General features: G+C 43.4%; 1 protein-coding gene across 1 annotated transcript; it reads left to right on the plus strand.

Moving 5' to 3' along the window:
* The first annotated feature begins 366 nt into the window (after positions 1 to 366).
* Positions 367 to 12,943, plus strand: MILR1 (mast cell immunoglobulin like receptor 1). Its single transcript, XM_081109083.1, has 9 exons — positions 367 to 705; positions 2,179 to 2,448; positions 3,714 to 3,992; positions 5,548 to 5,655; positions 8,462 to 8,551; positions 9,465 to 9,518; positions 9,646 to 9,705; positions 10,327 to 10,407; positions 12,002 to 12,943. Exons 1-8 carry the CDS (start codon positions 618 to 620, stop codon positions 10,377 to 10,379), a joined length of 1,002 nt encoding a protein of 333 aa, XP_080965209.1. The 5' UTR covers positions 367 to 617; the 3' UTR covers positions 10,380 to 10,407; positions 12,002 to 12,943.
* Positions 12,944 to 16,975: the final 4,032 nt, after the last annotated feature.

Here is a 16,975-nt window from a genome sequence, read left to right on the forward strand (position 1 = left end):
GACTCTGAGACCGCTGGGGTCCTTGTTAAAATTCAGAGTCCCAGGTTTCATCCCCAGTAAGTGTGGAATAGGGCCTAGGAATCTACATTTCACAAAATCATGCCATGCTTGTGTATGTCTGCTCTAGATAGTCAATACTTGTTTCCCAAGACTAAAGCAAACTTCCATTAAGTTCCTTTTGATACAGGCCAAATCCACAGAGAGATGATCAGGTGGGTTTTCACAAAGACAACACAGTAGTCATATTTTTACCACCACCACCACCCGCCCCCCACCCCCGCCACACACACACACACACACACACACACACACAGTTCAACTTCCCGTCCAACCTGAGTTAGCGCAACCTCCTACATCTCTCTCTTCTTACAAGAATCATTGAGGAACACATGTTGGACAAGCCAACCAGTCGTATTACGCCAAGCTTATGCAGACAACTGCGATCTCTATAACTTGGTCTAAAAGAAGGAAGTTCTCTAAGTGACTCACCACTATGGTGCCACCACACCTCCTTTGGCCTCTTCTTCAATTTCATTCGGGAGAATTCGGAGCCATATGAAGACTAGGGCATTTTTCTTCTGTCACATCTAAGGCCTGCATCTCAAAACCAAACTGTGATGTGGAAAAAGAGTTTTTTTGTGTTTCTTTTCTCTCTTTTGACTCTAAAAGCAGAACTGGATTGTGAGACAATGAAAAAAACAAACAGTAAGTTTCATTTACTTCTCTCTCTTGTACTAAAACCGTCTTCACCAAAACAGTGGATGGTCAGCTTTAAACATGATCTTTCATGAATAAGTTTTTCTATGCTTTTAGATGAATAACCAGAGCAAAGTCTTTTCTATTACCTGCTGTTTAAAATGAAGTGATTTTAGGGAGGGGGTTGGAGTATCTTTTCTGAGACGCAGAGATAAATTATTGTGAATTGTTAGGAGTGATAACGGTAATTGTTATGTTAACAAAAGAGTCCTTATCTTTTAGCCATACAAACTACCAACATCCTCTAGCCAAAGATCACCAAGGATACACATGTAGTTGAACAAAGCTGGGTTTTGGGAGAAAATGTATACCAATAAAATCATGGGATGGCTCAGCAGGAGGGTGATAGAAAGGTCTTATGATAAGATTTAGATCTGTGTTAGGTGGTTTGGAGGAAGATTCAAAGCAGCAGCCTCTACTCTGGATTGGATCCAATTAGAAAGTGGGAATAATGATATAATTGGGTATGTTAATAATTCTGATCTGTGTCCAGACATGGTTATAGTGTTGTCTTGTTTTTGTCTTAATCCAGCATGGTCATAGAGTGAGTGGCCTTGTTTGGTATTGGTATTCTAGCTGTGAGTGACAGGTCAGTTCCTAGCCAAGCCAGTCCCCTACTGTCAGGGGCTGTTTTTCTCTTTCTCAATACTGAAATGTATGGGTGCAATAACATGCGGTCTGGGATTTTCTTTAAAATAATGGAAAGGGGTGAGAGGCAGATGAAACAGGATGGACCATGAGTTGATCATTATTGAAGCTGGGTGACAGGCCCATGGGGGATCATTGTACTCTCTTCTCTACTATTATTTTAAAGTCCTTATTTCCCAAAATAAGAACTTTAAAATAAATAATGGAAAAAAAATAAAAAATAAAATAAAATAAATAATGGACAAAACAAGCTACCAGACATAATGGTTGGTCATAGAACCTAGAACTTTAATATTCCTAAGTCAGCATAGCCAGTCTCTGCAGTGGTTCTCAACCTTCTGGCCCTTTAAATACAGTTCCTAATGTTGTGAACCAACCATAAAATTATTTTCGTTGCTACTTCATAACTGTAATGTTGCTACTGGTATGAATCGTAATGTAAATATCTGATATGCAGGATGGTCTTAGGCGACCCCTGTGAAAGGGTCGTTCGACCGCCAAGTGGGTCGCGACCCACAGGTTGAGAACCGCTGCTTTAGCGGGTCCACTTCAGGCTCATACTGGCCAGAGAGATAGCAAGCACAAAAAGGGGCCTCTGTAGGCCCTGAGGCTTCCTCACACACTGATCAGCCAGGCTGTGTAGGCAAGAAACGCCCCCTTAGGAAAGTTTGCCAAGAACATTATCTTCACCACTTTGATCCACAAAATGTGGCCAGACGATTATTACCAAGGGACATTAACAAGAACTTTCTCTTGTGTTATTTTGTTTTCCAGAATTCATTTCTCCTCGTTTGCAATCAAAAACGAATATAGTCAGGAAGGGTCAAAATGTATCTCTAAGTTGTTCCCACCAGAACAAATCACTACAAATCACCTATTCTTTGTTTCGGGATAAGGATCACATGGGAACCCAGGATAGCAAAGGAAAACCTGTGATTTTTAACCTAAGCATCTCAGAAGCCCGTGATTCGGGGCCCTACCAATGCAAAGCCAAAGTTTCCAACTGTTCAACATACAGTCGCAAGTTCAACTTCACAATTATGGGTAAGTAGAGCACTCATTCCATGGGACCCTGTGACATGTAGGACCCTTTCCTATTCTACAATGGACTCTCTGTTCCCCTTGCAAGCACTCACTCGAGAGCCTGAAAAGTATGTCACTGAGATCTTTATTCTTAACTAGAGGCCTGGTGCATGAATTCATGCACAGGTGGGGTCTGGCCGGCCCTCCCCAATTGGGGCAATTGGGCAGGGCTGGAGAGAGGAGGGGCCATAGGCGGTTGGCCAGCTGGCCCCGCCTCCCAATTGAACTCCCAGTAGAGGGGACAATATGCATATTAGCCTTCTATTAAATAGGACAATTCCATTTCACTTTCCTCCCAAAGACTTTTGGGCTATTTCAGATAATAATAGGCTGGTTATCTAAGACAAAAAGCCTTACTTCAACAATTTGGAAAATTGTTGAAATCTTTTCTAGAGGCTTTACTCTCAGATTCCCATCCGGTAGGCAAAAATGCTTTTTCTCTGCAGATTCGAGTGAGAAGTCTGAGAATCAGTGTTGGGCCTGGTAACAAGGGTCTCCAAAGCCCTAGGCTTGGCCCACCTCTTCCCTTTGCAATGACCAACCACCAGGTGCCCCATCAGCCCATGTTCTTCCTGCCCAACTACATCTTACTACTTCTATATTTTTCTCTCCCATCTTCCCACCCTAAGCCTCTCACAACCTAGCATTAATGGGCTCCTCTATGAAGGTGACCTTGATAATAAACTCCTTGGAGAGAGGGTTTCCAGGTAATACATGTACAGTGAACCTGGATTCTTCTAAACATAGATGCCCTGATACTGGTCAAATCTTTGAGTGGTTCTCTAGATCTATGCTCTCCATTATGGTAGCCATTAGTCACACATGGCTATTCAAATTTAAATTCTAATTAATTAAAATTATATGGAATAAAAAACTTAGTTCCTCAGTCTCCTTAGTCACATTTCAAGTGTTCAGTAGCCACAGGTGGCTGCCATATTAGACAATACAGACATAGAACATTTCCATCATTACTGAAAGTTCTACTGGACGCTTCTGCTCTCGGCCAGTGGTTCTTAGCTTCTTAGATTATAACCGTTTTAACCATCTAATGATAGAGTGGTCATTGGCCTTTCCCACTGGTTGCAAGCTTCTTGACTTCTCAAGAAGGGTGTCATTCATCCCTGGGACCACATTGGGGAATAGCGTAGGGGTTCGATCCACATTTGTGGACTGAGTGAGTGAACCCAATCTGCTTACCCCTGTAACATGCACTTTCATTTTTCTAGACCCAGTGACCACTCCAGTGCTGAAAATTGTTCAAAAACAGACAAACCTTTATATAACACTACACTGCATCTCCTTCAACGGTTCTCTGCCCATCAATTATACTTTCTTTGAAGAAGGCATTGCCCTATCACCAGTTATTTCCAAGCATGTAAGGGAGCCTGCTGAATTTAATTTAACCAAGAGCAACACTGGAGAAGGGAAAGAGTATCGTTGTGAAGCTAAAAACAGCCTGCCTGACAACACAAGATACAGTGTTCCCGCCACCATGCCTTCAACAAGTAAGGACTACCTGAGCTCTTTCAACAGGTCTGGATTTGCTTCCAGAAACTTCTGCCTGTCCATTTCCCACTTTGGCCACCTGCTTCCAAGTGCTTTTCCTTTGGTAGGGTCCATATGAACTGTAATGGGATTGCTTTCTGCCATAAAAACACAACAAAAAAAGTCATAGAAAAGCCTAGACACTGTAGCAGGAAGGGACCTTGCAATGAGACTTCCTGACTGGACCCTGCTTCTTGCCTTGACCTTCCACTGCCCAGGTTCTGAGCAATCACACTAGAATTTGCATCTCTCTTGGAGCTGCCAGGTCTCTTTTCTTTTGCTTTTTCAGTGACTTCTAACGCCTACTTGGCTGTTTATTGCCCCACTGCTAACACTTGATGAGTCTAGACTTTCAGTGCCACCCTTGGCTTGGGGCAAGAGGGGCTCCTGTCCCTTCCCTGGGTTTTGGAGGGTACTGCTCTGGTGCATCTTGGCCATGCACATTCCCACAGGCTGAGGAGTCCAGGGGGCCATGGGAATATGCCCACCTGGACCCTCTATCCCCACTTTTTTACACCACACTCTTAGTACCTGGGTCCAAATTCCCTACCCAATCAGATCAGAACCCACCCACAGGGCCCGCGCAAGTCTCTTTCCCAGTTCAGTCTCCCAAGGGTGGGCCACAGTGAGGATGTGAGCATTCCTGGACGCAAGCTAAGGGAGCAGCTTGTGGGGGGTGTGAATGGCTTTTGGACATGCAGGCCGGGGTCCACATGCATGCTAGGTCCCTTAGGGTGCAGGTCAGAGCCTGGGTGGGAAGGGGGTTAGGCTGGAACTGGGGCTGGCTCTCACCCATGCTGCCATGTTCCAGTACAGAACTCCAAGGAGCCTGATTATTCTAGATTCAAACCCGGCCAAAAGTTAGGTTAGCAAAGGCAATAGGCACACTTGGGCATTAACACTCCACGCAGCCTCATCCTCAGAAGAGCCCACACGCTAGTAGCCTTAAGTCCTAAAATGTGAGGCAGACTGTGGGAGTCAGAACCCAGAAGCAGGCTTTTGCCCACAAATCACAGCATTTCTGTCTACTAGCTGTGTGACCTTAGAAAGTCACTTAACCCTTTCTGAGCCTTACTCTACTCATTTGTAAAATGGGAGTGATACTAATAAGACAAATAAGGCAATGCCTGTAAAGTGCTTAACTCAGTGTCTGACATGTAGTTAATAATAAATGGTAGCTGTTTGGGTGCTGTAAATTACGCCAACATGACTAAGGGCTTTGTCCAATAAGTGACCAGGCCATTCTGAAGCTTATGACCCTAACATTGTAGCCACGATTTGGTCTGTTAAATACTGTGTTGTCTCCTTGTGTGACCCCTGTGGAAAATGCACTTGGTCATGACTTTAAGAACTTCACTGGGAGTTGCAGGTGTCCACAGCAGTGCAGGGATAAGGTGCACAATACATGGGTTACCACGGGAGACAGCCGCGATCGCCCTTTCCAGAACAATTCACAGTCCACTGTCATTGGGAAAGAAAGCTGTGCACTGACTGGTGAATGCTGTCTTCCTCCAGGTGGAGAAAGCTGTCCACTCTGCCTGCCGCTACTGCTTCCGCTGTTATTACTGATGCTAATCATAATCCTACTTCTGGCATTTTGGATACAACAGAAATACAAAGCCAGTAAGTTCTGTTTTCCATGGGTTCTGGATACAGGCCGCAGGGGAGAAGGTGAGGAGGAAGGGAAAGAGGAACCAGAAATGGATGTGAAGAAATAAAAAGAGAAGAAAAAGCTGAGAAAGGGGAAAGGCAAATGAAACAGACTTGCTGTGGTTATTGGGTAAGCGCTTTTCTTATTTAGATTGCTCACCCGTGTGGGCCCTGTGTAGTCACACAAGGTCTGGGCTAAGAAGAGCCCCACACTTGGTTTAATGCTCCTTGGCTGTCACTGGATTGAAATACTTAATACTTTTCTTTTTACTTTTTAAAATTACTTTTTAAAAATATATGTATTTTTGCCTTAACCGGTTTGGCTTAGTGGCTAGAGCGTTGGCCTGCAGACTGAAAAGTCCCAGGTTTGATTCCAGTCAAGGGCATGTACCTTGGTTGTGGGCACATCCCCAGTGGTGGTGGGGGGGGGGGGGGCGGGGGTGGTGTGCAGGAGGCAGCTGATCAGATGTTTGTCTCTCATCGATGTTTCTAATTCTATCCCTCTCCCTTCCTCTCTGTAAAAAGTCAATAAAATATATTTTAAAATATGTATTTTTATTGATTTCAGAGAGGAAGAGAGAGATAGAAACAACAGTGATGATACAGAATCATTAATTGGCTGCCTCCTGCACACCCACTATTGGGGATCAAATCTGTAACCCAGTCATATGTCCTGACCGGGAATCAAACTGTGACCTGGTTCATAGGTCGACACTCAACCACTGAGGGACACCAGCTCAACAAAATTACTTTTTAAATTGTGGTAAAATATATAAGACCATAAAATGTACCATCTTAATCAGGTTAAGTATACAGTTCAGAGGCATCGAGTATTCTCATTGTTGTGCAACCATCACCACCATCTATCCCCCGCACTTTTCTCATCTTGTAAAATTGAAACTCTGCCCCCATCAAACACTAACTCACCAGTCACTTCCCCCTCCTCCTAGTCCTGGGCCACTACCATTCTGCTTGTCTACTCTAGGGAGGACCTTATATATAAATGGAATCATAGAGAATCTGTCCTTTTATCACTAGTTTATGTCACTTAGCATAATGTCCTCAAGGCTCATCCAGGTTGTGCTCTTGGGTTATTCCACCTTTGGGCTATCATGAATAGTGTGCTATGAACATAAGTATATAAATATTAATAATTTTTAACAAGAGGCCTCACATTTTTACTTTGCCCTGAGCCCTGCAAATGATGGAGCGGTCCTGATTGCCAGCTCCTCAAAGGCAAAAGCTTTGTCCTGTATTTTTCAGCCGCTCGGAGGACACCCAGTACATGAAGACAAACACGAGCAGCCTTCCTCTCTGCTCCACCTTAAGTGCTGTGTCAATCCCTCGCCTTATGGCTAACTCTAGTTAAGATTTCAAAATGGCCTTTTCATTGGGCACACAAGTGTAGAGGAATATGGAGATCTGCACAAAAGACACTTTGTGTCTCAGCACTGGCACCCACCAGTGAACCTGCCTGAGCCCCAGCATTCTGACCTGTAGAATGGGGTCACGGGAGAAACTGTCACAACTGGGGAGAGAACTAAGCAATAAATGTTAGGCTCCAGCGCCTCCTCCACCTCTGGATTATAATTCAGAGAAGTCAGGGACTCAGTTGGTATGAAACTTGAAAATAGATGTCAAGCCCCAGCCGGTTTGGCTCAGTGGATAGAGCGTCGGCCTGTGGACTGAAGGGCCCCTGGTTCAATTCTGGTCAAGGGCACATGCCCGGGTTACGGGCTCGATCCCCAATAGGGGGTGTACAGGAGGCAGCTTATCAATGACTCTCTCTCATCATTGATGTTTCTATCTCTCTCTCTCTCCTTTCCTCTCTGAAATCAATGAAAAATATATATATTTTAAAAATATATACATATTAACAAACAGATGTCAAAATGTATACACCTCATACATTTTTTTTTCTTTTTTACACACACATCTCATATGTGTGTGTTTTCTCCTCACCGGAGGATATGTTTTTTTAGGGAGAGAGAGAGGGGAAAAAAACACTGATGTGAGAGAGAAATATCGATCAGTTGCCTCCCATACACGACACTCCAACCAACTGAACCATCCAGCCAAGGCAGACATCTCATACATTTTTAAAACCTGTCTCCCTTCTTACAAAAAAGCCTAGAGATTTGCAAAAGTGGAATTAATATTCTTTGAGTACTGGCCTCAGCTAAAGAGAACTCAGCTGGGTAATTTACTATCTCCTGCAGATATTACAAAGCTTTTGACAGACTGTGCTTTTCAGCGAAGGAAAGAAAATGTGGCCCTAACTGGTTTGACTCAGTGGATAGAGCGTCGGCCTGAGGACTGAGGGGTCCCAGGTTCGATTCGGGTCAAGGGCATGTACCTTGGTTGCAGGCACATTCCCAGTAGGGGGTGTGCAGGAGGCAGCTAATCGATGTTTCTCTCTGGAAGTTAGAGTTTCTAACTCTCTATCCCTCTCCCTTCCTCTCTGTAAAAAAATCAATAAAATATATATATTTTTTTAAAAAGTAAGAAAATGTGTCTCTGGCCATCTCAAGCATAATCTGATAGGCAAAGGATGTCACTTGCTGAGCTGGGAGAATAAATCAGGAGGGTTCTTGGCTTGGGAAAGCAGGTACAATGGACACCTTGCTGAGTCCACATTTTTCCTTTAATAGATAACAAGGCCATTGGAGCAGCTCATTCTTTGTTTCAGAACTTTGGGGAATTCTACTCCTTGGCAGAGGAGATCAGAAAAATGTGGCTGAATTGGTTTAATTTAATTAATTCTGCACAATTTACACAGGAAAAGCTATGAGAGATAAGGCACCCAGAGACTATGGAAATACACCCATAGAAGTTGGAATATATGCAAATGTCCATGAAAATCAAGCAGGTAAGATAACTTTTGGGGTATTTTCATTGGTTTGATTGTTTGGTTTTCATCTTATATTTTTAAGGTCATACAGACACACAGGTACAATGTTTCCTTCCCACCCCTGATGCCCAGTCCCACTTTCCAGGGACAATAACCAGTTTTTAAAATCTTTCTACAGATAGTCTATGCGTATGCTGACATCTAAACACATGGCAGAAATGGCAGCATGTCACACAGAGGCTATTCTACATCTTGATTTTTTTTCCACTTAACAACATACCTCGGAAATTTTTTTATATAGTTTGGAATGATCTTCACTGTGCCCCAAATCCCTTTATGATCACTTTTTAAATATATACATATTTCAGAAAGGGAAGGAGAGGGAGAGAGAGAGAGAAAAAAAAACATCAAGGATGAGAATGAATCATTGATTGGCTGCCTTCTGCACGCCCCCACACTGGGGATTGAGCCTGCAACCCAGGCAGGTGCCCCAACCGGGAATCAAACCATTACCTCCTGTTTCACAGGTCAATGCTCAACCACTGAGCCACGTGGCTAGGCACTTTTTTTTTTTTAATTGATTTTAGAGAGAGAGGAAGGGAGAGGGAGAGAGATAGAAACATTGATTTGCTGCCTCCTGTAGGCCCCCTACTGGGAACTTAGCCCTGACCTGGAATTGAACTGGTACCTCTTGGTGCATGGGGCGATGGTCAACCAATTGAGCCACACTGACTGGGCTATGATCACCTCTCAAAGCAGCCATCATACACTGCTTTACGGTAAAAAGACCCACAGCCTTGGCCAACAAGAACAAATCCAGTCAACACTGACTGAGCGCCAGCCATGTTCCAGGCACAGTGCTAAGCAATGTACCTGCCCTGTGCAACATAAACAGCCCTAACTCCCAATTTATGTCGTTCCCATTTTACAGATGGGCCTGTGCCAGGCTTAGAACCAAGACAGTGTGTGTCCACAGCCCAAGATGGTAAGCATGCTCTGCAAAGTCCAGAGGCTACATGCCATTGCGAGGTCAGCTAGCTGAGCCACTGCCCTCAGGTGACCAGAGACTCCATTTGTAGGCCCAATAACTCTGTTTCTTGTCTTTTGCCCAGAAACTGAACATTCTCATGAGATGCATTATGCCACCCCCATGTTCCTGGAGGTGACACCAGGTGAGCCACAGTTTGGGATAAGAGATACTATTGAATGAGACAATGGTCCCTGTGAGGCCACCATATTCCAGGACTCTAGGAGCCCAAAAACGGGGTGGGTGGGGACCACATGCACGCCCAGGAGACCAAGAGTAATCAGTATCAGGGAACGATGGGACAGGGAGAGTATCACATAAACATCGAGAGGAGGATGCAGGGGCACTTCCAACCCATTTTCAATAACAAATTACTTGAAAAAGGTGAAGGGATTAAGAAGTACAGATTGGTAGTTACAAAATAGTCATGCAGATGTAAAGTACAGCATAGAGAATAGAGACAGTAATATTATAATAACTATGTCTGGTGTCAGGTGGCTACTAGAAATATCAGGAGAACATGATGTAAAGTATATGATTATCTAACCACTGTGCTATATACCTGAACTTAGTACAAAATAATATTAAATGTAAACTGTAATTGAAAAATAATTTTATTTTTAAATAAAAATTTACTTGATATAGTCCAGGAAAAAAAGTTAATACTTGTTTGTCATTTCACCTTGCTACTAAAATAAAAAAATTTAAGCGACTCTATGGGTGTATATTCTAATTTTACTAAATCATTTCTTCTTTGATATTTCAGAAGCCCATAATGATAATAAAACTGGATGTGTCTATGCTAAACTCAGCTTATGAAATTTAAAGATACAAACGACATCTCAGGGTAAGATAATTTTTACAAAGCTGATTTACATGAAGAAAAAGCAAACTTGATTGACACTTTAAATATGTTTGTATTGGTTTCAGAGAGGAAAGGAGAGGGAGACATATAGAAACATCAATGATGAGAGAGAATCATTGATCAGCTGCCTCCGCACTGGGGATTGAGCCCACAATCCAGGCATTTGCCCTGACCAGGAATTGAACCATGACCTCTAGTTAATAGGTTGATGTTCAACCACTGAGCCACACCGGCTGGGCTTGATTGACACTTTAAAACATCTCTCTTGCCCAGCTGGTGTGGCTCAGCAAATGAGCCTCCACCTATGAATCAGGAGGTCACGGTTTAATTCCAGTCAGAGCACATGACCAGGTTGTGGGCTCGATCCCCAGTAGAGGGCATGTAGGAGACAGCCGATTAATGATTCTCTCTCATTGATATTTCTATCTCTCCCTCTCTGAAATCAATTTTTTTTTTAAATGTCTCTCCTGGAGTATTATGCTAAGTGAAATAAGTCAGTCAGAGAAAGATATCCCATGATCTCACTCATATGTGGAATCTCAGTAACAAAATAAACTGATGCACGGAGTGGATCCAGAGACTCCAAGACTGGAACAGAGTGCGGAATCTCGGAGGGAAGGTGGGGGAGGGGGAGTGGGTGGGAGGTAATCAACCAAGGACCCTGTATGCATATAGGCATGGCCCATGGACAAAAAAAAAAATGTCTCTCCTGGTTACCTACAGTGAATCACTGATTTTTATGATTAAACACTATCCCTGTGGCACATTCAGGTACTGCCAATCTTGTCATCAGACAACAGCTTTGTCAGGTGGGATCCTGACTGGTGACAGTTCTTAAATGCTTTTGCTATTTTTAGGCATGAACTGTTCTCCCCATTTCCACATCACTTAAAAAAGAATAACTGTTAGGCCACTGTGCTTTTCATAAATGCATCCTGAAAACATTATGGTCATCCTTCTGGATTCCCTGGCCCCGTGCCCATTATAGCAAAAACACAAAGGTCTGAATTCTAAAACAAAAAACAGTGACCTTGAAAATGTGTCTGAGGAAAACAGTGCCTGCAGTCACCATGAGAGGCAGGCAAGATTACTTAACAAGTACGCGCTTGTTACTCACTGCCATTGAAACTTGTTCTCAAATTCTCAGAGGCTGCAAAAATTTTTATTTATATTTTTATTTATTTCAGAGAGGGAGAGATAGAAACATCAGTGATGAGAGAAAATCATTGATTAGCTGCCTCCTACATGCCCTTACTGGGGATTGAGCCCCCATCCGGACATATGCCCTGACCAAAATCAAACCAGTGACCTCTTGGTTCTTGGGTCAAGGCTCAACCGCTGAGCCACACCCGGTTAGGCTGAAAAAATATTTATATTGATTTTTCAGGGATTTTCTCAGTCCTCAAGACTGAGCTAATGTCAAAGGCATGCCTATATGTGTTGCATATCCAATCAGTGCTCTGTGGAGAGAACAGCCCAGAGTTGAGTTGGTGGAGAAGAATGGATTAGTTTTCTAGGACTGTGGTAACCAATTATCATTAACTGGTGAATTAAAACAGAAATTTTTTTCTCACAGTTCTGGAGGCCAGAAATCCAAAATCAAGGTGTCAGCAGGCCCACACTCCCTCCAAAGCTGTACGGGAGAATCCTTGCCTGCCTCTCCGTATCTGGTGGTTCCTGGTGGTTCTTGGTTCGTGGCAGCATCACTCCAATCTCTTCCTCTGTCTTCACGTGGCCTCTGCGATTCTCTTATAGAAAAACTGGTCACAAGATTTAGGAACCACTTGGATAATCCAGAATGACCTCATCTTAAAATCCTTAACCTAATTTCATCTGCAAACACTTTTTCCAAATAAGGTGACATTCACAGGTTCCAGGAGTTAGGACTTGGACATATGTTTTTGGGGAGTCACTATTCAGCCCACTATAGGGGACAAATGAGAGAGAAATAACACCTATGTCATGGAGCTTCTGTGAGAGTCAATTCAGGCTTCTTCACGTCTTAACCTGAGCTCCTTCCTGAAGCAGAGCTGAGACAAGGCTTGGGTGCAAGTTGTTTATATGGGAGGTGATCCCAGGAAGCAGGAGAGTTCAGGGAGAGAGAAACAGGGAAGGAAAAGAAGGCAACACAAAGGGTAGGGAGGGGCTACATCTACACAATGGAATACTATGCCACTATAAAAAAGAAGGAACTTTTACCATTTGCAACAGCATGGATGGAACTGGAGAGCATTATGCTAAGCGAAATAAGCCAGTCAGAGAAAGATAAATATCACATGATCTCACTTATATGTGGGATATAATGATCAACATAATGTGATGAACAAAAATAAATCCAGAGACAAATGGCAGGGGAGGTGGGGAGTTAGAGAGCAACAAAAGGACTTGGATGCATGCATATTATTAACATAACCAATGGACAGACACTGGGGCGGTGGGGGCTTGCCCTGGGTGGGAATGGCTTGGGGTGGGGGGGGAGTCAATCGGGGGAGGAGGAGACATATCTAAAACTTTAGACAATAAAAAAAAGGGTAGGGAGGGACTAGCAAATGAGTGACCATACTGGTAACTGGATTTGGTCCTATCTAGACCTCCCAAGGTCTTGAAGTGCAGAATGCTGCTGGGTTCCACAGCTTGCCCTCAAACTATCAATAGCCTCTCATTTTCTCCTTGCAAAGCTTCTAAAGCAGTTAGTAAAGCCAACCAACACCACCATCCATATAATTATCATTGCCCTGTGTCTTCCAAGTGCTAGAACTATTGCATAACCTAGTGCTCACTATCTACTTCTGCAGTGGAAAATCTTAGTAAGTATGAAGCTATGGTGTATAAGGGTTATCACCACTCCCCTTACTTCCATCCAGGAAGTAATTCCCTTTCCCAGGGCTGATTTCTAGGACCTTCTAATACCCTGTCTTATCCTGGGCTAGCCCTGAAGGCAGAGCCTGAGATAAGATCTTCTGGCAAGCCCTGGCCAGTATTGCTCAGTTGCTTAAGCATTATCCCAAGGATGAAGAGGTTGCTGGTTCGATTCCCAGTCAGGGCACATGCCCCAGTTGTGGGCTCAATCCTCGGTAGGGGGTGTGTAGGAGGCATGTAATCGATGTTTCCCTCTCGTATCAATGTTTCTCTCCCTTCCTTGATCTATAAAAATCAATAAAAATATATTTTTTAAAAAGACCTTTCGGGCAAATAATTTATTTGTGAGGAAACAGGCATGAGGGACTGGAGGAAAAGCCAGTCCAAGGATGTATTGATGTGTTGAGCACTGCTGTGGGCCACTGGGGCTTGATCCCACTGGAACCTGCTGAGGAATGAAAAAGGTGTCTCTCAGAATTGTCCACTTGAGGAACATAGTGAGAAGCATGTATCCATTGGCTGAGGGCCACCCCAGGAGGTGAGGCACCCACTACCCCCGCCCCCCGGCCTGACTTCTGGGCTATGCATGTGGGCATTCCAAGCAGTCTTCCATTAGTGTCTCACCCAGGACACTGGGAAGCCCCAGGGCAGAAAATGAGTGGTATGTGTTATACATTTGAAGCATGAAACACAAAGTGAGTGAAGTCGCAGATGCAGCTGGAGTAAGAGGTGAGGCCCAGAGGATGTGACACAGGGCACAGAGGCGGCTGTTATGCCATCTCTCAAACAACTATAAGGACAATAACGATCATGTGTTGAGCATGTAGCAGGTTCCAGGTACTTCAGTGCTTCCTGTACTTATCCTCATGTAATCCTCAAAACCCTCTCCTCCCCCAGCTCCACCTCAGCCCTGCACAGACATCAGCAACCCCTGCCATGTGCCACCCACCATGGCTTCTGGATTGAATTGTGTAGGAAGTGAAGAAGAAAAGGAAGAGGAGAACCTACTGGATTTTCATTTCAGTACCTACTTTTTTCCATGTCCAGAAGTTTCACTTTGATTCTTTTACAAATCCACCAATCTTTTCAATATTTTTTGTTGTGAATTACAGCACACATTATAAGGAGATGAATAAAAATATATATGCAGTTTAATAAATTATATCAAGTGAATACTAGTGATGAAATGTCCCCAGCATCCCAGAAACCCTTGGCAGGTCTCTTCCCAATCACAACCTCACCTCCCCAACTTAACTACTACTCTTTTATGGGATATTTAGGTGATTGTGAGTTTGAGGCTGTTACAAATAATGGGGCTATGCCTGCTTGGCGTGGCTCAGTGGTTGAGCGTTGACCTGTGAATCAGGAAGTCACAGTTTGATTCCTCATCAGGGTACATGCCTGGGTTTCGGGTTCAATCCCCAGTAGGGGGCGTGCAGAAGGCAGCTGATCAATGATTCTCTCTCATCATTGATGTTTCTCTCTCTCTCTCCCTCTCCCCTCTCTGAAATCAATAAAAAGATATATTTTTTAAAAAAGATAAAAAATGAGGCTATGACTACTCTTATTGCATGTCTCCTGGTTCCCATGTGCATGCAATCATGTTGAATATACATACGAATGGGTCATGAGGTATGTTTATCTCCAGTATAAGCAGACAAAGCCACACTATTTTCTTTCTTTTTTTTTAACTTTTAATTAGAGCATTGTTGGATTTTAATATTCATCTTTATTAATTTTATTTGGAATGCAAATAAAATGATAGAGACAGATTTTTCTTTTTTTTAAAAAAAAATATTTGTATTGATTTCAGAGAGGAAGAAGAGGGAGAGAGAGATAGAAACATCCATGATGAGAAAGAATCATGAATTGAATTGGCTGCCTCCTGCAAGTCCCCTACTGGGGATCGAGCCCACAACCCGGGCATGTGCCCTTGACTGGAATCAAACCTGGGACCTTTCAGTTTGCAGGCCGATGCTCGCCACTGAGCCAAACTGACTAGAGCCACACTATTTTCCAAAGGGGTTCTATGTTGCCTGATATAGCATTCTATGATCAGACACCATGAATACAATCCTCCTGTGAAGGCTAAAGTCCCTAAGACAAAGTATCTGAATAAAAGTACCTTTGGGGAGAACTAAGATTTTCTTCAGAAAAATCACTTGTAAAAAATAAACTTTTAAGTTTCTCATAGTTACATTAAAACAAAGTATTGAACCTCAAACTACAAAAATAAAATTGAAAATTTTAGATAGACATATGATGGTAATATTGGTCTTTCAATTCTGAGACTGCTGTGATTACTATGAGACAAAGCAAATGAGCATGGCATGGCATTCCAGTATCCTCAACATTCTTGAGAACTGGGATTCTTGTCATGAGAGGAGATACAACGTATGATAGAAGAGTTAAGTAAAAACCCTAAAGTGCTAAAGGGGCACGAAGGGACTTTTTCTCAGTGATGAAAATGTTCTATATTGTCATTATGGTGGTGGATACACATTTCTCAAAACCTGTATTTGTACCTTTAAAATAGGTCAATTTATTCTATGTAAATTATATTAATAAAGTTGATTAAAAAACACACACATTTTGCAATCCTGAATTTAAATTGAAAATATCAGTGTGGCCTTAGCCGTTTTGGCTCAGTGGATAGAGCGCCGGCCTGTGGACCAAAGGGTCCCGGGTTCGATTCCGGTCAAGAGCACATACTGTGGTTGCAGGCTCCTCCCTGGTTGGGGCATGTGCAGGAGGCAACCAATCAAGGTGTTTCTCTCACATCGATATTTCTGTCTTTCCTTCTCTCTTCAACTCTCTCTAAAAATCAATGGAAAAATATCCTTGGGTGAGGATTAAAAAAAAAAAGAAAGAAAATATCAGTGTGAATTCATTAATTTTTTCATTTGTGGGGAAATACACACACACACACACACACACACACACACAATGTGTTTGCTAGCTCTAAACACTGAAAAGGCATCCAATTTAGCATCCAAGAAATTAACTTTAAAGGTGATGAATCCAGCATTTATCCCAAACCTTTTCCATACCTCTAAGCCAGTGGTTCTCAACCTTCCTAATGCCGCGACCCTTTATTACAGTTCCTCATGTTGGGGTGACCCCCAATTTCATTGTTACAAATTGAACATAATTAAAGCATAGTGATTAATCACAAAAACAATATGTAATTATATATGTGTTTTCTGATGGTCTTAGGCGACCCCTGTGAAAGGGTCATTCAACCCCCAAAGGGGTTGCGACCCACAGGTTGAGAACCGCTGCAGTCTAAGCAAACAGTAGATGAAACATTCTCCTTTATAGAATTACTAGAGGCCCAGTGCACAAAATTCGTGCATGGTTACGGTCCCTAGCAGCTGCCGCTGCTGCCTGCCAGCCGGGGCCTCCCTTCGCACCAACCTTGGCCTGGCACCACCCGCTCACCTGCTCCACCGATCTGCCCCAGTCCCGCTCTCATCGGGGCGGCAGCACCTCCACTGCCAGCACTGTGTTGCCGACATCCACCATGTTCCGCACTGCCCCCTGGTGGTCACCACACATCTAACTCCCAGGAAGGATGAACTCCCACCCGTAGGGACAATTTGCATATTAGCCTTTTATTATATAGGACTAGAGGCCCGGTACACGGGATTCGTGCACTTGGGAGGTTCCTCAGCCTGGCCTGCGTCCTGCA

The sequence above is a fragment of the Myotis nattereri genome (assembly GCF_964212035.1).
Source record: "Myotis nattereri genome assembly, chromosome: 16".
In the NCBI taxonomy this organism is placed as follows: domain Eukaryota; kingdom Metazoa; phylum Chordata; class Mammalia; order Chiroptera; family Vespertilionidae; genus Myotis; species Myotis nattereri.